The following is a 26,266-nucleotide window of genomic DNA, read 5'->3' as shown; positions in this document are numbered from 1 at the left end:
CCCGCCTGCCACTTTGCACGAAGGCGCGGCCCAAGCCTCGGCACTTGGATGCACGACAGCACGGGGAAATCTCGGCAGGTTGAGGCTGGAACGTCATAAGGTCTAATACACGAACTCGTACCGTGTATACAGTGGGAGATGGTACAAGAAATGCTGCCGGTATTAGTCATATTATTAGCTTTAGCTACAACCGTGGGTGAGTTCCCTCCATTTTAATTTTATATCTTCAAGAAATAATATGTTTGTTTCTCTACTTGGTCCCATCTGTATGAAGACAGTGTTTTAGGATTTCGCTTTGGTATGATAAATAAACAAAGAACACAGTTATAATTACATAAGTTATAGACCATTAACTGTTTCTGAGTTTGCGTTGGATAAACGTAGTCTTTATACCATAGTGAACTGAAAGTATTCAAGTAAAAGCTATAATTTATACCCTTTGTGTCATAGGGTACTATATTAGCATCATTTATTTAAGACTTCCGCTGTAATTTTTTTCTTCTTCAAATAAGCCGACAAAGGGGTAATGTTATTTATAAACAGAAGTCTCCTTTCTGAAGAAATGGCTTAAACTTCAAGGGAAACCAAATTAATGACCTTTTACTTGAGGAGCTTCGTGCGATTACAAAGGATAACCCTTCAACTTAGTTCAATTTATCAGTATTCAGATTAACAATACACTGTCATCTTTGTACAGAAATATCCAGTTGTGCCTACTCGCTTGTGCTAAAAGGGTGTTCTTTCACCTAGTCTGTTGAAAGCCAATTTGACATGGCTTAAAAGAAAAACGTATCTTAAGTTAAGTCAAATATAATTAGCAATTAATTACCAAAGTGAACTCCGGTGAACTAAATCTTCCCAATAAATTGAGTAATTGCCGATTTAATCCATTTCCATCTATTTTAATATTGGTTCAAATTTATGGACCCAAGTAACCTCAGTTGTGGGGCACTTGATACTATTGGTAATTACTCAAAGTAATTGTTAGCATAAAAACTTACTTGGACGAGTTTGGGAGAGCTGTTGATAGCATGACACGATTTGAGAAACGGCTCCCTCTGAGAACGTATAGTTTTCGAGGAAAACACAAAAGAAATTTCTCACTAAAATATTTGGTATTAATTCAAGACCTCTCGAATTCAAGTATCTGAAAGTTCACAACTTGTGCGATAAGCTTGATTTGGTCTTGCATTGTTCTCTCGCAACTTCGACGACCAATTGAGTTCAAAATTTCACAGGTTTAATGTTGTATTACGTTGAGAAACATAAGGTGAGATGACTAGTCTTTGACAATATACCAAATGTATTCAAACAGTCCAATGCTTTCTTTTCTTGGTCATGGTGAAGTTGCGTGACGGAAAGGAAAAATCGCATTATTAAATGACAATGCAATAAAACAAAAGTTGTGTATTTTCAAGCACTGGGCAGCTTTGGTAATTGTTGCAAAGACCAGATAAATAAAATAACAAATATGTGAAAGAAGTTGCAAGAGAATAATCGAAGAAGAAAAAAGTCCTTTGCACAAATTTGTGTTCTCTTATGCTTCAGGCCTGAAGTCTTTTGATATTTTTGAGCGGAATTACCTTTTTTCTCAAAAACTACGTTGTATTTAGAGGAAGCCATTTCCCGCAGTATTGTAAACTACCAACAGCTCTCCTTTGCTCGTTAACGAGTTAGTTGATTTTATGCTAACGATTATTTTGAGTCATGACCAATTATCTTTAGCTCTAAAATGACCTGGAAATTATTTTGTATCCTGCTCCTCTCTCTAAAAGAACACTTCCGGGTCAACAATTATCAGAATTCCGGGTTCAGTGACCCATTTCTTGTTCAGACTGACACATGGTTAAGCATGGGGCCATTAACATGAATTGTACACGTTTCGATAAGTTTGACCCATGTTTGTGCCATCTTGACGCATTAAGCCCCGGGTAATTTTGACCCCTAAACGGGATCCGGAACCCGGTTTAATTGAACTCGGAAGTTTTAGCTAAGTATAAATAACCAACGTGTAGTGCTTTGGTAATACAACTAATAATATTCATAAATTTAAACCATTCCTTTTAGACTTAGATATGAGTCATGAAGTTAAAAACCGAAACAAAATTCTCAAAATAGCAACAGCTTAAAAAAAGTTGCATACTTGACAATTAATTAAAGTGTGGGTTCTCCGCTTGGCTCATATAGTCTTCAATAAGGTTGACTATATTTATTTTAAAGCCGAGTGAAGGAAAAAGAATTGTTAGTCTCCGTCAAGGCGACATGTTTTTATTAAAGCCATTGGACACTTTCTGAACAAAACAAAAATTAAAAGTTCACAGATTTACAAATAACTTTACAGGGTTTACAGAAGGTGTAACCCTGTAAGTTGTTTGTAAATCTCTGAACTTTAATTTTTTGGTGAAAGACTTCCCTTAAAATATTATTCCATGAAATGCTTTATTTTTTGAGAAAACATTTAACCAATATTATCAATTCTCGATATCGAGAATTACGTATTTATTTTAAACACATGCCATGACACGGCGAAACGTGCGGAAACATGGGTGGGTTTTCCCGTTATTTTCTCCCGACTCCGATGACCGATTGAGCCTAAATTTTCACAGGTTTGTTTTTTTATATATAAGTTGCGATACACGAAGTGTGGGCCTTCGGACAATGCTGTTTACCGATGTTGTGCGATTGCTTTAATGGAGCACTTAAGTTGATATTTAATTTAGTTTGATCAAGTAGGCCTAATTACAGATTGTAAATCCCTTTCTGTCAGTAAAGGTCCATTATAAGTAAGGCCGAGTATTTAATAAGACTTCATGACGGCAAGTAGGCCCCTGGGACTATTGAAAGCCCCATGTCAACACACTCACTTACTGCAGATGACAATCTGTTAAGTGTGTACACATTTTTATCTAAAACAAAAATCAACAGTTGACAGTGAACACACTAATAACTCATCGGGTTATCTTTTGTTCAAGAAATATTAAGCCAGTGGAATTGACGGGCCTTTTATTTATGTTTGAGGTATATATATTAACCTTGCATAAAATAAAAAAAATTAAAAAAACGAAACGAAAAACAAAACCGTAAATCATGAAATGCATTATAGTATAAAGTTAGCTTTTAATAAAAGAGTGCAGTCACTTCAATAAAGTTGTTTTTGTACTAAATTTGCGTTCACAGCACGACGTTGATAAACGATTCACTGAAATAACTGGGGGGGGGTAGGGGGAAAGGGGTTAACATTGACACCATTGGGTGTTGTCACACAGGCCTGCAGGATATAATATAATAACCGAGAGTAAGTCGAAATTAACTTGATGGGTGTTAAATTCACACTCTTGTGTTGGCAGAAATTAGTGCAGTTTGAACATCCTGGTGTAGGCTATAAATATTATTGGGTGGACATATCCCCAAAGATAACCCTTATCCGGCACTGTGATACAAGTGCAGTACATGGATTTAATCAATATTATGCAAAATGTTTATCTTAACAATAATACATTATTATGCATTTGGGGTTCCGAGGTGTGTTCTAAAACAGACCGCCAATTAGTTTTCAATCCAATCGTATAGGAGTCGGTATAATGTTTCCCTGTTCACAATTGTATTTACCTCTGCGTTATGCTTTGTCCAATATCTTTTCCAGAGGGTGTATTTTGTACAGCCAATAACTACCACTGCTTGGGATCGGCAAAGCACTGTATCCCGCCCGGGCTGGTTTGTAACGATGCCAAAGACTGCCCGTTTGGAGACGACGAGTTCTTCTGTAGTAAGTAGGAAATTTTTTATGTTCATATTTTGTATCCTTCAAATATTTAATTAAACTAATCATAATAATAATAATAATAATAATAATAATAATAATAATAATAATAATAATAATATATAGCTTGTATATACAAAAACAACGGCAACAACAACAACAACAACAACAACAACAACAACAACAACAACAACAACAACAACAACAACAACAACAACAACAACAACAACAACATCAAGAACAGCAACAGCAACAGCAACAACAATAACAATAACAACAACGACAACGACAACAGCGACAGCAACATCAACAGCGAAAGCGACAATGACAACAACAACAACAACAACAACAACAACAACAGCATCAACAACAACAACAACAACAACAACAGCAACATAAAGAGAAACAAAAACAGAAACAACAAACAGACAATCAATCAAACAAACAAACAAACAAACAAACAAACAAACAAACATCTAAGATGCACCAAATCACATACACTAATGTGCAAACTTATTCAGAAGAATCAATTAATACACACTATAGGGAAACCGACTGTGAACATTTTAAATAACTTTGAGTGGAACAAATTTGCCCAAACCTAACACGAAAGGGTTATCATACTATTTTAATAAAGTTGTTTGTAGCAGATGGTCGTGTAGTGATACGCGATAGGGAAGCAAAGAAACTAACACGGCATGGTTATAAATCATAGCAGAAAACTAATATTCACTCCAATTTCATATTGAAATAATATTCTGTCTATCGAATAAAAATATTTGTGCCTTAAATCACGCTCAAGACCTTTACCACTATGCAGCCATCTTGTCTCCCATTGATATCAATGTTACCAAACCGAGGCAGGAAGAACAATATGTCTTGTTCCTAATTGCAAAATGGTTATCAGCATTCATTATTGTTATTCGATACAAGGAACATGACCAAGATGGAGACAGCATGATACAGGTATAAATAGGTGGCACGCTCGACTTAGATTGCAATGCGGTCCAGGTGGTCGTGTTCCCCGCCTTCAACATTAGGCAAGGTTGCTGGTTAATGTAAAAATGGGGTATCATTCTGTTGTCAGCCAGAATTTCAAAGAGGGCGCTATCAGAAGTATTTTATACATAGTTCGCCATTGCGTTGGGGGGGGGGGGGGATTATCCGAGGGATATAACCTCCTGCAATACCAGTTCAATCGATCGCTTCCACTTTTTTTTCCAGTCATCTTCTTTGACTTGTTGTTTTTATTATTACCACTGATGTAAATGACCTTGAGTCCCAGATGTTCTTCACTTGTTATGCATTATTGCTCAGGCGATTTGTTTCATCTGTATCATTCAAGAGTATTTTAATTTGTTTCGTTTTCCGCGAAGACGGGAATGGTAAACGGAAATTCATTCAAATGAATTCTGTTTAAAGTGATGATAAGACTTAATTTTTATTTTTTTTTCCCCCTTTTATTTCTGCATAGTTGGGTTAACAATCTATTAAGGTTTGCGGTAAAGACCATGCAGATTGAATATTGTGCTTTGAGTTGTAGTGGTTTTGGAAAGAACCGGATGTGTGTAGCAACTTGACATTTCAATCACGCTCTGATTGTTTTCTCGAAGTCAGAACATGCGAATCGAAACGTCGAGTTATTTACATCACCGGCTTAATTAGGAATAACTGCACCCCGTGAAGAGTAACCGCAATTTTACTAGAAAAGCTGATCCTTTGTCAGATATTTTGTGCACGCACTTTACTAATATGCAATGATGACTCTTTGGGTGTCATATTCTTCTCTAACTCGGAATACAATTTTTTTATTTTTTTTATTTTTTTTACCCAGATGGGATTTATTAGGGGGGTGCCTTAACACGTGAGTGTTCTGGAAAGTACCGTGGGTTAACACGACTCAACGTTTCGATCAGCATGATCTGATTGTCTTCAAGACAAGGCGATAAAAGCAAACTGATCAAAATGTTTAGTCGTTAACCTACGGTTCTTTTCAGAACACTGTGAGAAGAGAAAGACAAGGGCAATATTTAATCTGCATTCTCTTACCGCAAACATCATTAGACTGTATCCCAAACGAGCACCAAATTCATTTGAGCGAATTTCCGTTTAGCATTCCCGCCTTCGCAGAAAACGGAACAGATTAAAATACTTTGGATACGATGAAACAGATCGCCTGAGCAATGATGCATAAAAGTAAAGGGCATAAGGGAATCAAGGGCATGTACATGTATCAGTGGTAATAGTAAAAACAAGTAAACACAATCCTTTCTTGTTAGTATTCAACCACACAACCACACAAAGTTTCAAATCCCACTTTTGTATCGAGTTTATAATTAGTGAACTTTCAGTTAAAACCAGTCTATCCAAAATTTGTATTGTTGCTGAAAACTCGATACGTCAATGCATGCAGGCATCTGTTGCTCGCCCTATAATTTATGTACATCTGGATCCAGCGAAATATGGATTAAAAGACAATAGAGAAAAACGCATTATGTTTGAGAACAAAAACTTTAAGCCGTCTTCACACTTTGTTTACCCCCGTGTAATACACAGCCCTTGGGAGTCCCCGGGAGTTGGACCCCACGTATAGGTCCCCTATCCACAGAGTTCCGGTCGCACATTTCAAGAATACACCGGGGTTGCCGCTTTACCCCTCGCTGTATTTCTACAACACCATACCTATAAATACATATTACTACATTTATACAGCCAAATCAATTAGATTAAATAGTTAATTATGGTGTTTATTTATTTATTGTTTAATTTCCACTTGTGTAGAGATACCGGACAACGACTCATGTTCATTACCGTTCCCCTGTCCGACTTCTAACACATGCACCAACTTCACCTCAGTTTGCGACGGGAGCGAGGACTGCCCTGGTCGTGGGGACGAGCTTGGATGTGGTATGTACAACCATGAAGGTAGAATTTGAACTTTTCGCAAATACCCATTGCGCGAGCGCTAACTGTTAAATCGGGTGCATGTTGGTCTATATAAGGATCAAATTTGATCACTAGCTAGACCAGCATGCACCTTCCAAGCAACGCTCGCCTAAGTATGTTCAATTATATGCGGTACAACCAAATCAAGTATCTATTAATAATAATAATGACAAATTCTTATAAAGCGCATTTTACAAAATCAGTATCAATGCACTTTACATTAGTCCCTGGTCATTGGGCCAATAACATCCCTTTTATCTTTCTCAGCTCCCAATAGGGAGCTTATAGCCCCGAGCTGCCGTGGCGCTCCGAAGGCTTTTCATTCACAATATCAACCTCTACCCTCGCAGGTACCCATTTATACCCCTGGGTGAAGAGAAGCAATTATAGTAAAGTATCTTGCTCAAGGGATTCGAACCCACACTTTGGTGATTCAGCACCAGAACTTGAATTTAACCACTCAGCCATGACACTCTACAAATCTACTTATGCACCAAAAAGTCATTTTCTTGCTTTGAATTAAACTCGACCTAACAAAGGGAGTAGCCACACGTTTTTGATATCTCCTATAGGAGAAGCCCTAAGTTAGGACTAGTCCTTACTCTCTGATGGTTTATTTCCGCAGATCTACCGTGCCCAGCTCAGTGTATGTGCGGTGGGTATATAGTCTTCTGTGTGAATGCTCCATGGAACGCAGCATCGGCAAGCTGGGTATCCAGAGAAACTATCAATCTGTGAGTAGGTCAAAACTTACATTCCTTTTCCTTTTCCTTGTTTGTTGGTCTTGGGGTGTTTTTTTGTTTATTTGTTTGTCTGCCTGCCTGCCTGCCTGCTTGCTCGCTTGCTTGCTTGCCAGCTTGCTTGCTTGCTTGCTTGCTTGCTTGCTTGCTAGCTTGCTTGCTTGCTGGCTAGCTTGCTTGCTTGCTTGCTTGCTTGCTTGCTTGCTTGCTTGCTTGCTTGCTTGCTTGCTTGATTGCTTGCTTGCTTGCTTGATTGCTTGCTTGCTTGCTTGCTTGCTTGCTTGCTCGCTTGCTTGCTTGCTGGCTTGCTTGCTCGCTTGCTTGCTCGCTTGCTTGATTGCTTGCTCGCTTGCTTGACGTGATTTTCTTCAAATTTTAGAAGATCACAATGTTGACAGATAATGTCCAGTGCAACATTTTCACCGGGTTTTGTTTGGCAAGAAAGCTTAAGAACAAGGACTAACAAATCAAGTTTAACGATGACTTGTTCTTCCATGAGAAAATTCTGACCTAGAGTCTTTCCCTTTTTACTTTATGTATTTTGTTGCAGGTTGGCAGTGAACCTTCAAGGTGATAATTCTACCAGTACTCATAATAATTCAGTACAAGATGTCCTTCATTTGGATTTTAGCGAGTTCAAAAATCTTAAAGTTCTGTAAGTTTAAAGTCAAATTTATTTATTATGTACTTCTTCGGCTTTAGTTTCTATAGGTGTCAAGCATAGAATTTGCAATCTCTTCACAACGATAGGTAGATCACACCCACAAACTTAATTGAACGTTGGTCAGAAAGTAAGCAGCTACCATTTAACAAGTAGTTGTCAATATTGCCAAATAGTAACCCGAACTGCTGCAAAGGCTTTTAGCGAGGAAGTTTCTTTCATAAAGTAAAACGCAAAGGCTATTTTCGAAAGCACGGATTGTTTTCCAGGCGTTTATGCACCGGTTCTTTTCAAAGCGTGTATTTGTGACACAGGGATTCAAGCGTGGAAAGACCCTGGGACTTAAGCCTGAGCCTATAAGGCCATCCCCAGTTTCGAAAAGGCATAATGTCACAAATCCACAGCTAATGTAACGTTTCACAAGCTGAACTATGGACAGCCGTTGAGGCAAAACACACAAACTATGAATAAAACAATTAACAAGCCAACAATATTATAATAATTTACGTATCGATGAAGTGAGAATAAAAATTATTGTTTTCTATTCTTTTGACAGGAGCTTTATAGAGAATAAGATAAGTCGTCTCCAGTCAGATTCCTTTGTGGGGCTGAATTATGTACACACTTTGTAAGTATTCTTGACCCAAACATTATATCTTTTTAACGAAGTGTCGTTTTTACAAAAAGCATATCTTTTAAGATATGCTTTTGTAAAAACGACACTTCAGCACTGTGGAAACTTTTGGCAAATACTCAAGAAGAAAAATAAAAAAAAAAAATAAATGTCTTACCAACTAGACAACCGAGATCGCCGGAGGCCATAGAAGAGGCAGTTCGATTTCTATTTTAGCAGAAGGTACCAATCACCGAAACGATGTTCGTTGCGGGTACTTTAAAGGCAGTGGACACTATTGGTAATTGTCAAAGACCAGTCTTCACAGTTGGTGTATCTCAACATATGCATGAAATAACAAACCTGTGAAAATTTGAGCTCAATCGGTCGTCGCAGTTGCGAGATACTAGGGACTTTTCGTTTTCGACGACGGATGGTTCTGCGACGGTTGTTCAGCTAAACGTTGTCGTTTTCAGCACAACGAAGATTCATCCCAAGTACTGTCGTAAAAATTGAGGGACGACCGTCCTCAAAGCCGACGCATGCGCAGATGACGCCAAATGTCATCTTTACCGTCGCAGAACCATCCGTCGTCGAAAACGAAAAGTCCCTAATAATGAAAGACAAAACACCCTTGTCACACGAAGTTGTGTGCTTTCTGATGCTTGATTTCGAAACCTCAAATTCTATACTTGAGGTCTCGAAATCAAATTCGTGGAAAATAACTTCTTTCTCGAAAACTACATCACTTCAGAGGGAGCTGTTTTATACTATCAACCTCTCCCCATTACTCGTAATCAAGAAAGGTTTTATGACGATAATTATTTTGAGTAATTACCAATAGTGTCCACTGCCTTTATTTGATGCATCTATTAAATATATATATATATATTTTTTTTTTCAGGATTGCGTACGATAACCAAATAACCACAATCCAGCCACTGACGTTCAAAGACATGAAACAGCTCCGGGATTTGTAAGTTTGAAGTCTTAAATTTCAACATTGCAAATCGCTCGTTAAAGACGAAAGACAAATTATAATGAAATACAACAACAAAAATGGTTTAAAAAGTTTAATAAGAGAATCAGCTTTCGACACAAGGCACTGTGCTTGGTTCTTGCACTGTTGGGTGTGGTCATACCCATATTACTTATTGATGAATTTAGCTCATTCATTATTTCGTTGTTCCTTGCACTCAGATATCTTTCAGAAAACTTGATCACGGATCTACTTGTTGGTGCATTTTCAGGACTGAAAAACCTTGAGAAACTGTAAGTTGGACAGTTAATGTATTAATCTGAGGCGATTGAGAGATTTGTCAGCGCAGACATTATTATCAAAGCTAGTGACGTCACATACAAACAGAAACAATCCAACTCGTATAGTGTACGTACACGATAACAAGGGCCTACCTTTTATCGTATACATACACAACAGTTGTAGTGTACATACACGAACGTTATACATGCACGATAAATTTATAATGGTTGCCATAAATTAACATGAAATTTCCACGGGAGTACATTGCCCCCCCCCCCCACTTTTAGCCTTATCGCCAATGCAGCACTGGGCGTCCTTTATATCATTTATATCATTTGTACAAATGTAGGGAGCAGTTATAATACACAGAACGGGTGTCAGAGTTAAGTCAAAACGTACATAAAGGTGTTATGTAGGCTACATACACGATAAACACCATGTACGTACCTTGTAGGTATCGCCATGCCGTAGCCGTACTGGATAGCCATAATGAACATTCAAAGTAGTTATCGTTCAGTACACGATAACTATATAGTGTACATGCACACACATTGGTGTTTACGTACATCATACATACGTAATCGTTACTTACATGACAGTCATTTTGTTTGGCAAACATGTTAATTGTCTCGTAAGTAGGGTACACACTAAGTGCTTGTTGACGTAGTTCTGAGTGTGTGTACATTTTCAAAAAACACTGCAATTTTATCATTTTAGCAGTCTGCTGCCACCAAGCGTTGCCAAAGTCTCAAAATTTGAATTTGAAATTTCAGTTTCAATGCATAAGAAGACCTCATGTCCGTAATACTTGTTTTTATGAAACATTACTCCTTATTTTCCAGACATTTACAGGAGAATCGAGTGAGTTTATTACCAGCGGATGTATTTGCAGATCTCAGTTCCCTTCAGCTGTTGTAAGTACACAGTTGAAGCTATCTTATTGGCTGTTTCTTTCGGAAGTCGAATCAAAAGCTTCATAGTGATTTGTATTCGTAAAATACATACCCCAAAACGAATGCTTAACCCAAACAAACAGTATCAGTTGGCTAAAACACATCTACACCGTAAAGTTTTGCTCAATTAACTGTATAACCAAATCTGCACATTGAAGCAATTTGGCTAGCAATGGTTTCTCATTAATGTGGTCTCTGTGTGGGTCCCACCTAAAAACAAAATGGATTCTTCCTCAGCGTTGTTGATGCCCCCGGGTATAAACAATTATTAAACATTTCTTCAACGTTACCATTGATTTTTACTGTTTAGTCACTTACTTAAAATTGGTTCATTTAATAATCTCTTTCCGGTGTGTTTTAGGAATCTGATAAATAACACCATTGTAGAAATCGAGCACGGTGCGTTTCGGGGTCTAAGAAGCCTTCAACATCTGTGAGTAAAGTTTCACTGTTTTATTTTTAATTCTGTTTTATTGGTTGATGTTGTCGTTGTCGTTGTCGTTGCCGTTGTCGTTGTCGTTGTCGTTGTCGTTGTTGGTGTTGTCGTCAATGTTGTTGTTGTCGTTGTCGTTGTTGTTGTCGTTGTTGTTGTCGTTGTCGTTGTCGCTGTCGTTGTCGTTGTCGTTGTTTCTGCAGTTGTTGTCGTCGTCGTCGTCGTCGTCGTCGGCGTCGTCGGCTTCGTCGGCGGCGTCGTCGGCATCGGCGGCGGCGTCGCCGCCGCCGCCGCCGCCATAAAGGTGTCATAACCCGTACTTGTCTCATTTGGATGACAGAAACAATGAATGAATTAAGCGAGCGATATACATAGATTGCTTCTCTCAGACCTCGTCTTGAAGGGAATAATATGTTGTTATTGGAAACACAGCACAAAAACGTGCACACTGCTCAAACAAAGAGCTGACGCTGCCCAAACCGGAGCTGGAGCCCATGCCGGATCTTAGAAAAGCCACCAGGAATAATCTTCAAACCTTTAAGGAAAGCTGCTACCAGACTATTTCACACCAAATTCTCATTTTAGTTACATTGATTTTTAGGTTTGAAATTGTACACATAATTGCCAATAGGAATGGTGTTAAACTTTGAACTGAATCAATTTTTTTCTTCTTCAGATTTCTGGGGCAGAACAAGATTAAAGAGTTGGTGCCTGGTGTATTTCAGCCGCTCAGACAGTTGCAAACACTGTAAGTGACGAATGACGTGAAAGAGGACGTAGAGATTGACGTCACAAGTGGCAATCATGTTTAGAGTCCCTTTCTTAAAGTGACAAAAGTCCAGCGAAAAAAAAAAAAAAAAAAAAAAAAACACTCCGACAATACAAGGATCGAAATTCAGAAAACTGTTTAACACTTAGAAATGCATTTCACAGACAATCAGAATCAACATACCAGCCCAAATACCAACACGGAAGGATAGGCGCTGGTGGATGCGCCCAAACCAAAGCAAAAAAACAATATCATACAGTGTAAAAAAAATATATATATTAAAACAACAAAATCTCTAAATATAATTTAGGAAGGCCTATACACTGTAAAAACAAGTTCTAAACACCATATGAACACTTTCCTGTAACAGATTTCGAATGCGTCAACGGGTTGAGGTTAAACACGTAAAAGTATGTATAGGGTCCCATGAGTTGTGTTCTTAAGCAGTTGTTTTCGCCTATTTTCTTAGTAAAGCCACATAACAAATCAAACTTAAACACGTGTGTTTAGAAACATTTAATGTACGGGACACCTTTACAGCGCTTCCTAAACACATTCTGAACACAATGTAAACGGCTGACGCGTCAAACAAAAAACGTGTAATGCCTTTACTAAGAAAATGGGCGAAAACCACAACTCACGGGCCCTATACACCGTTACGTGTTTAACCAAAACCTTTTGATGCGTTCGAATCTGTTGCACGAAAGTGTTAGTTTTTAAACCTAAACACTTGTTTTTATAGTGTACCGAATATTAATGAGGCCGACGCTCTGGTTTCTGCCACATATATTTTACTGAGTGAACCTTTACAATTTTAATTGTGTTAATGATTGCACTTTTCTGTGTTTTGATACACTAGCGGGAAACCCGCGCTACGCGCGGGTCCCGCTAGATTTCCGCGCTTTTTCAATTTCACAAAGCACTAAGATTAATCTTAACTTTGTATCAATCTTAATTGCTAAGCAAAGAGTGACGTCACAATACCAATTACCCTGTCCTTGGTTGTACCCTGTTTCATTTATTTTTTCCCGTGCAGTTTGTTCCTATCCCGTATCATTTATTAGTCCATTTTAATTGTGTTAATGATTGCACCTTTCTGTGTTTTGATACATGACAGCCATCTTGACGGGAACCGAATTACCTTTCTGGCGAACCATTCATTTATTGGATTATTCAGACTTCAGTACCTGTAAGTAAATTAGTTTGATCTGTTTGAAAACATGAACTTTTGTTTTAAGATACTTTTGAAAAACTCACAGTCAATCATTAGGGAGCAAAAACGTGAACGTGAACGTCAGAAAATTGTGTCGTTTCTAGGTGACGTCACCACTTTGGGCTTATTTCATGCTCACGAATGACGTCTGCACGTACGTACCCGACGTGAGAAATCGTAACTTCACCTATTCTTAAAACGTGAGTGTTATACAGCAAATGTTTTTGACGTTCATGTTCAAGTTTTTGCTCGAGTGACGTGCAGCAACTAGTGGTTTAAACCCGCCGAGGCCTGGTTCTTGATAATTTTACCTCGACTTCGTCTCGGTAAAATTATCAAGAACCAGGCCCCGTTGGGTTTAAACCACTAGTTGAAAACCTCTTCACCACACATTGATTCATGTATTATAAAGTTGTAGTAGGTTTAAACATAATATTGTGGTTAGCCTACAAGCTATTTAAGAGGTTTCTGATGGTCTAAAAAAAAGTTTTTGGTCAGAGTTTTCCCGGATCCGGTTTCCGTGTGCCTGGTCCATTCTGGATCAATGTGCCCAAGAAATGAGTCGAACTGACGCAAGTTTAAAGGCGCTGCAGCCAATTTTCACGAAATGCTAGGATTAATCGTCCCAAAGGAAGGGTCCAAAGCGCTCAACGTCTAAAAGAAACTTAACTCGTTCTAAGTAAAGTTAGGAAGAATTAGTTGAAATCGACCGCTGGGCTCATTTGAAAGTGTGTTGTTTAATGTTACAGACACTGGACACTATTGGTATTTGTCAAAGACCAGTCTTCTCACTTGGTGTATCAAAACATATACATATTATCATAACAAACCTGTGAAAATTTGAGCTCAACCGGTCGTCGAAGTTGCGAGATAATAATGAAAGGAAAAACACCCTTGTCAGGCGAAGTTGTGTGCGTTCAGATGCTTTATTTCCAGACCTCGAATTCTAAATCTGAGGTCTCGAAATAAAAATCTTGGAAAATGACTTCTTTCTCAAAAACTACCCCAGTTCAGAGGGAGCCGTTTCTACTCACACTATTACCCTCTCCCCATTACTCGTTACCAAGTAAGATCTTATGCTAATAAACATTTCGAGTAAGTACCAATAGTGTCCACTACCGTTAAGATGCAAAGGGTAATCTGATTGCAGATAATGGTGGCGTAAACGTGTATCTGCACCATATCTATACATAATTTGGGGGGAAAAAACTATAACAAAATCTTCAGTTTTCCCATTTTTGTTTTGCATTGCAGAGACATATCTGAAAATCCATTGACTGTAATAGAACAAGGTGCTTTCACTGGCCTATCCAGTATCCATGAGTTGTATATGTAAGTACATTTGTATTTAAATTCTAATGATTAATATTTCGTATACGTAGATACATGTATTATATTGAAACCAAGGGTCCGTCACCGGTGAACCCAATCACTGTAAAACCGCAAGCCTGATGAGGAAAACTGTATAGTGCTTGAAAAATGTAAACCAGAAACACAAAGGTGGAACTCTGCACTCTTCTCCTTCTTCGTATTCCCTTTCAAGTGCACCCTTCATTATTGAAGATAGTCGCACTTTCATACACTCAAGTGTGTATTAACTGTACTTGGTATTTCACGTGAGTTGATAGTTGTAATAACAACACACGGAACCTACATCTTTACGTCCCATCCGAAGGACGAATCAGTGGTTAAGTGTCTTGCTTAAGGACACAAGTGTCAAGACTCCCGAACCCACACTCCCTTGAACAGGTCAGAGATCGAGTTCGGTGGCCACGATAATGTTCTTTACACTACAAATCATACGTGTAAATACATGTGCACTTGTAATAATAATCTATATTCGCGACTCGGCGTTTGGGCCGCCATGTTTTAATTTTTATTAACCATAAATGTTAATACACGGAACCCGAACTAATGTCCCATCCGAAGGACAAAGCAATTATCTTTGTCATGGACACAAGAGCCAGGATCGGGATTCAAACCAACACTCTGCTCGTCAGCAGACTCCAACCAATCGATGTACCAATCAATCAATCAACCAACCATTAGTTAAATTTATCGTAAAACAGTCATTGCTCGTAGCGCCGTACAGTAGGCTTTGGAAAAAAAATTAAGCTGATGAAGTAGATTGCTTGATGTTCTGAGGAAGATGTTCCCACATCCTTGGGCTGCGATAGAAAAGGCGCGATTCCCCGAATCGTGTAGGAACAGGAAGGCAGATTTCTGACAGGTTCTTTGATGGACAATAAGTCAATCAGATAGGAATAACGGGAAACAGGTTTCAATCTTATATTGACTGGATTCTGATATTACCTTTTATCTAAGGGTCACCATGGATACCGAGGTGATTGACTGGGGTCTGGATATGTTCAATGGTCTAGAATCACTACACTCGTTGTAAGTAACTTTGTATTTTTCCCTATGTGATATTACCATCTAAAAACCCCTCTACACACGGTACAAACAAAAATACTACGAATTCCACTTGAGTGTTCCGCAGCTGGTGTGGTATTTCGCTCGAGCCCATCGGTCTCATCCATTAGACCTTCATCACGGTACGGCCATCTTGAATTTCTCCCATTGATATCATCAATGTTACCCAACCGAAGCTCGAAGAAAAAAAGGAAAGAAAAAAAGTCTGGTTCCTTATTGCAAGATGATGATTAAAGGAACACGTTGACTTAGATCTGTCGAGTTGGTCTTTGAAAAGCGTTTGTAACCGTTTGTTATCAAATAGTTTAAAAGTAGAATACAATGATCCACACAAATTTGCCTCGAAATTGCGTGGTTTTCCTTTTACTTTGCGAACTAAGACGGTCGGCCAAGACTTGGATAGTCTCTTGCCGTGAAAGGCTGGGACGTTGTTTTCAAAGTTGTGTGTACGATGTATCGCCCAACTGACAAGGCCGGACGGCCACCTCAACGTCATTTGCGCTCACCCCGACCAACTGTCGCCAGTAATTCACTACCTACCCCAGCTGGCCAAAATACGGGTACCCATATACAGTCCCATAATGATGTAGGCATGGGTACCATCCACTAGGACACTGGTTGGTAGTGCAGAAACTCACTATACATTTCCATTTATTTGTTTCGAAGCATGGTTATGTGCCTTGCACAATGGCCAAAGTGTCATGACCGTGATTCAATACCCCACTCTGCTGCTCACAGCATGCACCGGAGCTCGTGTCCCGTGAACTACGGTTTAAGTTGATTGAATTGCTAACTATGATATTAAACACATTGTTGACTCTTCCTTTTTTCTGTTTGGAATGTAGCACTGCGGATGATCACCGTTTTTGCTGCTTACTGAATACCAGTACTGAGTGTCAAACACCGCCCTCACCGTTCGCTACCTGTGAGGGTCTCTTACGTCAGATGGTTCTGCGCATGTTCATTTGGATCCTTGGACTCAGTGCCGTGGTTGGGAATATCATCGTCATCATATGGCGGTTCCGAGAGAGGAAACACGTGTCACAAAATAAGATTCAAATTCTTCTAATAATGAATCTGGCCATTTCTGATCTGCTCATGGGGATCTACATGATTATGATCGGCAGTGCGGATGGATATTTCGGGCAGGACTACTTTCTGTACGCAACTGAGTGGCGTTCGTCGGCGATATGCAAAACGGCTGGGATCATCTCTGTATTAGCGAGCGTGGCATCCATGTTGATTGTTACCGTGATCAGCGTGGATAGGTTCCTTTGTGTAGTGTTCCCCTTCGGAAGCTTTCGGCTTGGGGTAGCCTCCGCTCGTGTCACTGTTGTGGTAGTATGGGTTGTATCGGCGTTCTTGAGCCTACTGCCGAACATAATCGAGAAGTACGTAAAGGGTTTCTACGGCTTGTCAGACGTCTGTGTTGGTCTGCCATTGGCCACTAAGTCAGACTACAAAGCCTCTTGGCACGAGACTGAAGACGTTATGTACACGTTCAGCTTCGATGAGATGGGTGAGAAGACCCCAGCATCCTACTACGCAATCTTCCTCTTCATCGTCGTCAGCCTGGTGTGCTTCTTAGTCATCCTGGCAAGCTACATCGGCATCTTCGTCTCGGTGAGACATTCCTCGAAGGGCGCCACCAGGCAACAGGCACGCGACGAGGAAGTCAAGATGGCCGTCAAGATGGCTCTAATCGTAGGAACCGACTTTGCTTGCTGGATGCCGATCATCATCATGGGACTGCTGTCGCAGACTGGAGCTGTGACAATCCCTGTAGAAACGTACGCATGGACGATGGTATTTGTACTACCAATAAACTCCTCTATCAACCCTTATCTATACACAATATCAACTCTAATGGCCAGACGACTAAAAGGTTCTAGAAAGGGTAGCTCCCAGATGATGGTTCCACTTTCCTCTGCTGGTAAAAACATTGCTCCTCCTGTCTCTGATTGTGCAGAGGCTTCAACCAATGTCCACAGCTGTGATCAGAAAACACCGATAATACAAAAGGCCTGAGTTACAAGTTTACGGAGTGTGACCTCTGGGTTTTATTTCGGAGGTGGGATCAGATTAACCTGTCGGGAGTAAGACTTAAAAAAAAAACAATATAACCCCATGTTGCAAATTTGTTGACATGATGGTTGTCAAGCTGTTGAAAGAGTACTCGTGAGGACAGTACCAAATGAAGGAAAAACTAAGGAAAAGAGGAACTTATATTGTGAAAGGAAACCGAGATTGAAGCGGCTAGTAACACCATGTGAATAACTCTTTTGGAGAAGTTAGGCTCTATGAAAAACTTTTGTTTTCACTTGCTCGTCTTATTCAATGGAAGCAAATTTGTTTCCTGTTTGAGTACTTGTTGAACTTCAAACAAGCGAACTTTACAAACATTCCAAGTAGACCTAAATTGCTTTAGCTTTCACAGTTCTGCACATTGGCTAAATGTATTCGTCGTTTATAATTGACAGAGTCACTTCAACCAATTTATTGTATACCTAGACATAAGCTAGTAATCTCGGCAATAGCAATTGCTAGAAGTGATTTGGTTGCAGTATTTCCGAACGTATGTAGTAGTAGACGTGATTACCCGTATGCGCAAATTACAGAGGGGCTCAGTCAAACCCAATTTCCAACAAATAAAGTCCTTATAAAAATAGAGGAATACTACAAGTGTCTATAACTTATATTACTATAGCTGCAACTATTTTGTTATCATTTTGAGTGCGATATCATCGTTCAATAACAACCAATGAAGTCACATCTCAACGTATGCTTTTTTCTTGTTTTTCCTGAATGTTTATAACTTTTAATCAAACGGCACTGAGTTTGACCAATAAACTGATACAGAACCTCATCTCTGAAATGTAAATGTTGTTGATATGATTTCTGAGGGCTGAGTATTATTTTTTCGTTTTGGTTTTAGCTGCTGATTTTTTTCTTTCTTGTTAGTAACTAAGCCGCCACTCGAATTAGAAGTTAAAAGGGGAAACTTAAATATAATATTGTTTTAAACTCCATGAAATACATTTTTTAAAAGGTAAATAATCATCGTGCATATTGTATCACCCCTGCGGTATAATAGAATCGTCCAAGTGCGTTGAAATACAACATGGCGGATATTACCGTTCGTTACTAAACTCGGGGTAAAAAACACCCTTTTTACAATAAAAATATACAATTTTTTCAACAGTTTGAAAGTGATTTGGGTGCATATGACTCTTGTGCATATATTTAACTGTTGACTTATGTTCAAATGTTCTGTTAAAGTGCATTTAAAAAAAAATTGTCGTGAGGGGTTGTGAGGGGTCGTGAGTTGTCGTTATTTAGTGCGACCCTCAACATCAGTAACAACAACAACAACGTTATTATGACATTTGTAACTGTGATTGATCGGAAGTCCATACGACTATATCCTACGGGAGGTGGCCTTTATTGTCGGACTTTACCGGGTGAACGTTGAGTCCATTTATCGTATCCCTATGGTCCAATCTGTTTTCTTGAACCCTGATTTACATCCGTAGGCCTTAATTCTGTGGTCAGTTCCTCGAAATCCCCTTTTTTTCAATCTAAATACCCCAGTGTTAACTCTCAATAACATCATACACCGTGTAATCCTCTCGTCAATCTAGACAGCTTATTTTTGTTATTCAACTTGTTGCCAATTCTTGATCGAGTTGTCCTTAGGCTCCTCGGCAATGATCATAAAGGAACGCTGATCACTAGTGTCGACGATGCAGTACTTGTTTAAAGTCCTGTTAAAATCGTTAACAACGGGTTGTTATCTCTCTTCGATTGCACTCTCAATTCTGATGAAGAGTCGTTTCACTCGGTATAAAAACGTTTACTTCTTGCTAGTCCGTGTCAAGTGACATTATATAACCTCATCAACGCTGACATGATGCTAGCATTGACTCCCAGTGTGATCTCAGTCTGCTTGCTGTTTATCTGCAACACGGGACATGGTGAGTTCTAACACATTTCCTCTTCAATTTATATCATCTACGCCCACTTTCAGTAAAAGTATGGCTAAAACAATAAGCGCATGCTAAAAACATCATCACGTACACGTATATTGCTTAAAAGAACACGTTGCCAACTAAAATGCATAATATGGTTAGAAAGATGATTTAAAAGTAGAATACAATGATCCACAAAAAATTGCCTCGAAATTGCGCGGTTTTCCTTTTACTTTGCGAACTAACACGGTCGGCCATTAATTTTATGGGGGTCAAATTGACTTCCATAAATGGCCGGCCGTGTTTGTCGACGAGGTAAAAGGAAAACCACGCAATTTCGAGTGATGCTTGTGCGGAGCATTATATTCTACTTTCAAAATATCTTTCTAATCATATGCATTGTATATAACAAACGGTTTCAAACGCTTTTCAAAGACCAACTCGACCGATCCAAGGCAATGTGTTCCTTTAACTGTAGGAACAATGACTCACTGTTAATTTGTTTAAAGGTAATGCCATCGATGGTTGTTGCCAACGAAATGTTGTATGACGAGGCATAAAATAAAGTCAGCTGCGAACGTTTCAGCGAAAGGCGATTTCTTCCTGAAATAAACATTCACTGCATTATTCACACTAATATGGAATCAATCCACGTTTAGTGAGGTGACTGCGGGTACCAACCGCATGTCATGCCAGAGCATTCATGAACGGACAATAACCCTAGTACATCTCAGAAACGATTCATGCAAAAGTCTTTTCTTAAACTCAGCATTTGTATTGGATGCTTGTCAACGAAGTGAGGAAACGATTTGGCAGGATGTCCACTGTCATCACCGCGTGTAAAAAAAAAAAAACACTAGCTTACAGGTAGATATTACACACATTTACTTTCGGGGTCTTTAGCAAACGATGGCCCAAAATATCTATCTGAAGGTTTTTTAAATAAAATATGGCACAAGAGATGAAGTTTACTGTCAGTTCCTATTCCCTTTCTTGACTTTTCGCTGAGTAGAAAACCTCGAGCAGGGTGTCGTGGCCCAGCGGATAGCACCGAACTTAAGCTCTGGTGTTTCTGCTCAGCAGAGTATGGGTTCGAACCCAGCTTTCCACATGTCACCCCAAACCAAATAATTCCGGTGTTTTCCCTTTCAAATGTGTGAGCTTCGAGTTAAGTGTAAATTTGATATACAAAATGGGTGGCGAGCGGGGGCGGGCGTTTTTTTTTTTTAGGGTTATACATTCAGATTTCGCTAATCCCTCGATATGCGGATGCGTTCTTCCATGAATACGTATAACATCATACCCGTTCACACAGCCCTACAAGGTTACGAAGACCATGCCGATCACCCCGATCTAAAGTAAATTATTAAGTCGGGACACAATCGCCGTCAAAATAAAGCACTTAGACAGGTAAAAGACTCTACACAACGTTGTTGTTTCTACGTTAAAAGTGTTGGTGACTAGCTCCCATTACGATTACACCAATGCCGACCACAAGGTTGTGTCTACTTCGAAATGGTTTCCGACGGGGCTGCATTGTTGTTACGGCCACAGAGATCTCACAACGATGCAACCACGCTCCTTGTACAATAATGGCGTTCACATTACAACTTTCTCCCGCTCATGTTGGCTACGAACCGGCTACGCTTACTTTGAACGTGTTCAAAATAAGCGTGGGGAGAGCGTGCAGCTTCCCGACCTAGGAGATCCCACCCCGACCAAACCACGCTCGTGGAGATTATTACTCCCACAATTGGCCCACTTTTGGCCATTGGCCACGCCCTTGACAATTTTTCAATCGTAGTAGAAGCGACCTATTTTTTTTGTGACCGGGGTATAAGGCGACTTGGGAAAAAACACAACTAGATTTCGAGGGTCGGAAGACGCGCGCTGGAGTCTTATTTCAAACTATTTCCTGATTGAAATTCTAAATCTTGCAAAGTTATAATATAGGACTCGTGAACACATCGCTCTCGCCGCAATTTTGTTTTCCCATTGTGTGTCGTCTACTGATTATAATTTACTAACCCTAACCCCAACCATGACCCTACAGCCAACCCTTACCCTAACCCTAACCCTAACCCTGACCATAACCACAACCCTAACCCTCACCAGAACACTAACCAAACCCCCAACCATCACCCTAACCCCAACGCTAATCCTAACCCTAACCCTAACCCTAACCCTAACCCTAACCCTAACCCTAACCCTATTCCTAACACCATACATAACACTTACCCTTAACCAACAATAGCTATCCGTCTAAGCTCCAGATATGAGCTATTATAGGCCTAACTACCAAAAGTATCGGAATCAGGTCGGTATGTTGTTGTGCGGCCGACCGGAACTACTCTACCCTACCTCCGCAGTTTGTCACGTGTAACGAAAAGATCGTTAAATTACATTGACAATAATTATTCTTTATGTGAATTATTTTACAGGCCAACACTTATAACAATAGTACACGCCTTCGAACAAAATGTGTTTTACTGCTCACAAAGTGGCTGTTTTTAGGGTGAAAATGCGTTGAGTCGGCGGATGATCGTGCCTGGGGACACAGTCTCCGTGGGGGGGGGGGGGTGAACTTAATTTGGATTTGGACGACGGATTGGTCTGTGACCGTGAATATTAATTTACACCATGACGTCCGCTGTATCCAGTATCCATTACGCGGACAACCCCATTCTATTTTGTTTAGGACGATGACATTAAGTCACATGACAAGGCAAGTTCGATATGCCCACTGCGCGTGTGCGAGATTGACAGTTCGTCAACTTTAGGGTCTAAGGTCAAATGTGCGACTATTTAACAGTAGGCTGAACCACCAAACGTCGGTGTAAAAGGAACACGTTGCCTTGGATCGGTCGAGTTGGTCTTTAAAAGAGTTTGTAACCGTATAAAATGCATTATGGGTAGAAATATGTAAAAGTAGAATACAATGATTCACACAAACATGCCTCGAAATTGCACGGTTTTCCTTTTACTTTGAGTCAACTATTTGACTCCCATAATTGGCAATCCGTGTTAGTTAGCAAAGAAAAAGGAAAAATCGTGCAATTTTGAGGCAAATGTATGTGGGTCATTGTATTCTACTTTAAAAACATCTTTCAATAATATGCATTTTATAACAAACGGTTACAAACGCTTTTCAAAGACCAACTCGACCGATACAAGGCAACGTGTTCATTAAAGCACACCGCAGACTCATCCCAGGCACTCTCGTATAAATTGAGGGACGTCCGTCCTCAAAATCGACGCATGCGCAGATAACTCGATGTGTCGTTTTCACCGTCACAGAACCATTTGTCGTACAAAACGAAAACTCCCTAATGTCCGTTGAGCACGGCGGACAGAATAACCTTAAAAGAGACAGTTTATACACGGAGATATTGTCTCGGGGGACAGTGTACCCTAGTCCAGCCGGAGGGGGGGGGGGGGGGCACACATATTTAGCCGAAGGTGCGTGCATCGTATTCACGAATATATTTTCTGACTTGAACTATTTCCCCCATTGGTTATAATAATAGCCTTGATCAAGGCGCTACAGCCAGCCGCGATCTGCAAAATCCCAGTCCCATCACTGAATAGGAAACTTTTGAAAATCTGCCAATCACCAAGAGAGGGCGCTCTTCACCAGGTAATGTCAACAACTTTAGGAATAGGAGAAGCATGAGCGACGGTCACTGACAGCAAATACCTTGTGTTTTGCGTGTCTTTGATTTTGTATTTTAGATTTAGCCAAACTGTATTTTGTTTTTCATAACACATTGCCAGCATAAACCAAACTGTTCTGGAACAGGACGTACTGTGGACACGAGTTCCCCAACGATAACAAGCGGTGTGCATGAGTTATTGGGAGTGTTTCTTCTAGGGTAATTAGCAAAAATTCCAAAATGCTGACCTACCAAAAACTGAGAAGAAATCTGAAGTTTAGTTCTATGACAATGTATCTGATTTAATTTTCAAGAGGCTGAGCGACTTCTAAATATTTTTTGAGTATTTTTGAATTTTTAGCATTTACCATTGTTTGCTATACGAGTTGTGCACCCTTACCTGGTAGGTCTGCTGCCCTCTAGTGGCAGAGCTTTCAAAAAGTCTCCCATTCCGCCAGCGCACCCCCATACATAACACAGTGCATATAATACGTATACAGCGTATGCACACAAACGTACTGTACATGTACATGTACCATCTGTATACGGTACACTTACGGTACACTTACGGTGCATGGGTACCTCATGAGGTTGAAAGACCAAAGACACGACCGTTCTCACGACTGCGCTATACTGTTCTCGCTGTGCAATGTATGGTAATGTACATTTGTGTAAACACTGCATGCGTGTGCAGCGAACCGGGCCGGGGAACAGTACGTCAACAGCCTTGATCAAGGCTGTTATAATAACAGTTTCAATGAACTGGGTTTCTCATAAGTAACAACAATAAAGTTTGTCTATCTAATTTCGTATACCTTAATAACGAAGCAAACGGTTGGTCACAATTCATGAATGTTTTAAAACATATTGAGGCATTCTTTAGTGCTTGCAACATTATCGAGTACGGCGTCAGTTGCTCGGCTATCAACAAACTGTGTTACTCAAGTGATTTTTCTAAACTGGAAAAAAGTTTTTGTAAACTGAAAAATATATTCAGCTAGCCAATGTTTTGTTCCACTTCATTCTATCTTTCATCAGTTTGGAAAAAACAATAATTTTCAAGTTGAACTATTTTAACGAAAATACACTCAACTGTAGATTATGTTACGAATCTACACGTAAGTGTAGATTCGTAACGAATCTACAGTTTAGTGTAGATTCGTAAAAAATAATGTACACTTTCAACAACAGAGTGACGCCACAGAGATAGTTTCAAGCGTAAGAGGCATTCTTGGTAATAACAGAACTTTCAATAATTGTGAAAGGATTTGTTATTGTTTGCTTCGTTAAACTAGGAATGCAGTGGAATAAAATATGGTTTAGTTTTAAAATAATTTGGAAAGATATACTAAAATATAATGTTTTTAATATCACATACATTCTTTTGCTATTTCAAGTTCTCCGTGCCAGCTAAGTTGTTTCGTGACCCAACAACAATGTTAACTCGTTCGAGCGAAGTAATTGTATCTCATTCTCTCGCCATAACTTTGTATTCCCCGAAACAGACTGTATCGAGGGAACGAATTAATATTTCAAGGGAGCGGAACAGTCTTTCGAAGGACTCCATTTGATTTGCGTGATCAAAATAATTGTTTACCTGTATCCCTAGAACATGTTTATTTATATCTTAAATCTACAATTAACTTTCAGGTCAACCATTTTCTCCAGATACTTGTAGAAAACAGTTTTACTGTGAAGAAGCCTGCGTTGACCGAATCGGTCTTGGTGTAACGATACGAAGAAGCAGCTGCCGTTGTGATAGATTGTGTATGTTATACGGCGACTGCTGTCAAGACTACACAGAGAATTGCCTACACAATACCCTTAATGACACCGTTGAAGTGTCGAGGTTCCACGAGTACACGGCCTGCGTGAGCCAGATGGGCCTACGGACACCGTCAAGTAGCTACTTCGCCGTCAACCGCTGCCCACCGAGTTGGCCGGCCGACTGGGTGAGGGACAATTGCGAGAACGAGGTCAGAGCTCAAACTGAGAGGTTTCTGACTCTCTTTAATACTGGGCCCGACGACTACGTCTTCAAGAATGTCTACTGCGGTCTGTGTCATGGTGTAGAGCTGAGGGATCTCAACCCTTGGATTTTTAACGTTAGTAGCTGCACTGTATCAGGCGACGGCCCAGTTCAACTTGAAGGGGTCACCTATGATTTTGGATCGTGCCGTGGGTATATCCAATCACCCCCGATGTTGCAAGGGAGTGACCCACACCTATGTTTCCCCGATGCTGTAAGCAGCTGCCCAACACGTCACAATACATCCTTCGTTTTGGCTATCCCCCAAAATCAGTCTAATGCGTGTGAAAAGGTGGTGGCAACATTATATCAGGCTTCCACCAAAAGCATCTTCAAAAATATTGACTGTTGTGAGTGCTCCATGCCAGCAGGGCAGTGTGCAGGGCTCGTCTGCCGCTTTTTCCGTACTCTTTCGACCGGCTTTGGCTCATCGCTTGGACTCATCTTCAACTTTGTTAACGACCACAAGATGCACTCCACGGGTTTTGAGTTGAGATCCAGGTACGTTGATAACGTAGACGCAGTACTTGGTAACTGCAGTAGCGGACACATCTACGACCCATTCGACAACATCTGCAGGCAGTTGAAGAACGATATCATACCATCATCGTTTCTCCCAGATTCTTCCTCGGACATCCAAACAGTAGAGTCCAAAAATGCAACCTTGGCGTGTTTGGCGGATGTGTTGCCGGCTAGATTACACATGACTCTTGGTACTATTGATGTCCTATTACTTTCTGACCTATTTAAGTATGTCCCTGATCTACATCTCAGTGATCTGCCAAACAATTCAAACAATTTGCAGGCACTTTTTGCAAACCCAAGCTTTGAGGC

At 40.0% G+C, this 26,266-nt stretch overlaps 1 protein-coding gene across 1 annotated transcript; it reads left to right on the top strand.

Annotated features, from left to right (window-relative positions):
- The first annotated feature begins 49 nt into the window (after window positions 1-49).
- Window positions 50-18,530, top strand: LOC139943120 (uncharacterized). Its single transcript, XM_071939937.1, has 15 exons — window positions 50-196; window positions 3,644-3,766; window positions 6,542-6,667; window positions 7,332-7,440; window positions 7,997-8,101; window positions 8,664-8,735; window positions 9,625-9,696; window positions 9,921-9,992; window positions 10,824-10,895; window positions 11,296-11,367; window positions 12,044-12,115; window positions 13,254-13,325; window positions 14,604-14,681; window positions 15,675-15,746; window positions 16,628-18,530. Exons 1-15 carry the CDS (start codon window positions 139-141, stop codon window positions 17,808-17,810), a joined length of 2,358 nt encoding a protein of 785 aa, XP_071796038.1. The 5' UTR covers window positions 50-138; the 3' UTR covers window positions 17,811-18,530.
- Window positions 18,531-26,266: the final 7,736 nt, after the last annotated feature.

Source organism: Asterias amurensis, chromosome 10 (assembly GCF_032118995.1).
Source record: "Asterias amurensis chromosome 10, ASM3211899v1".
NCBI classification, from domain to species: domain Eukaryota; kingdom Metazoa; phylum Echinodermata; class Asteroidea; order Forcipulatida; family Asteriidae; genus Asterias; species Asterias amurensis.
Note: the sequence above shows the minus strand (reverse complement) of the source record. Positions and strands in the feature narration are given on the sequence as shown.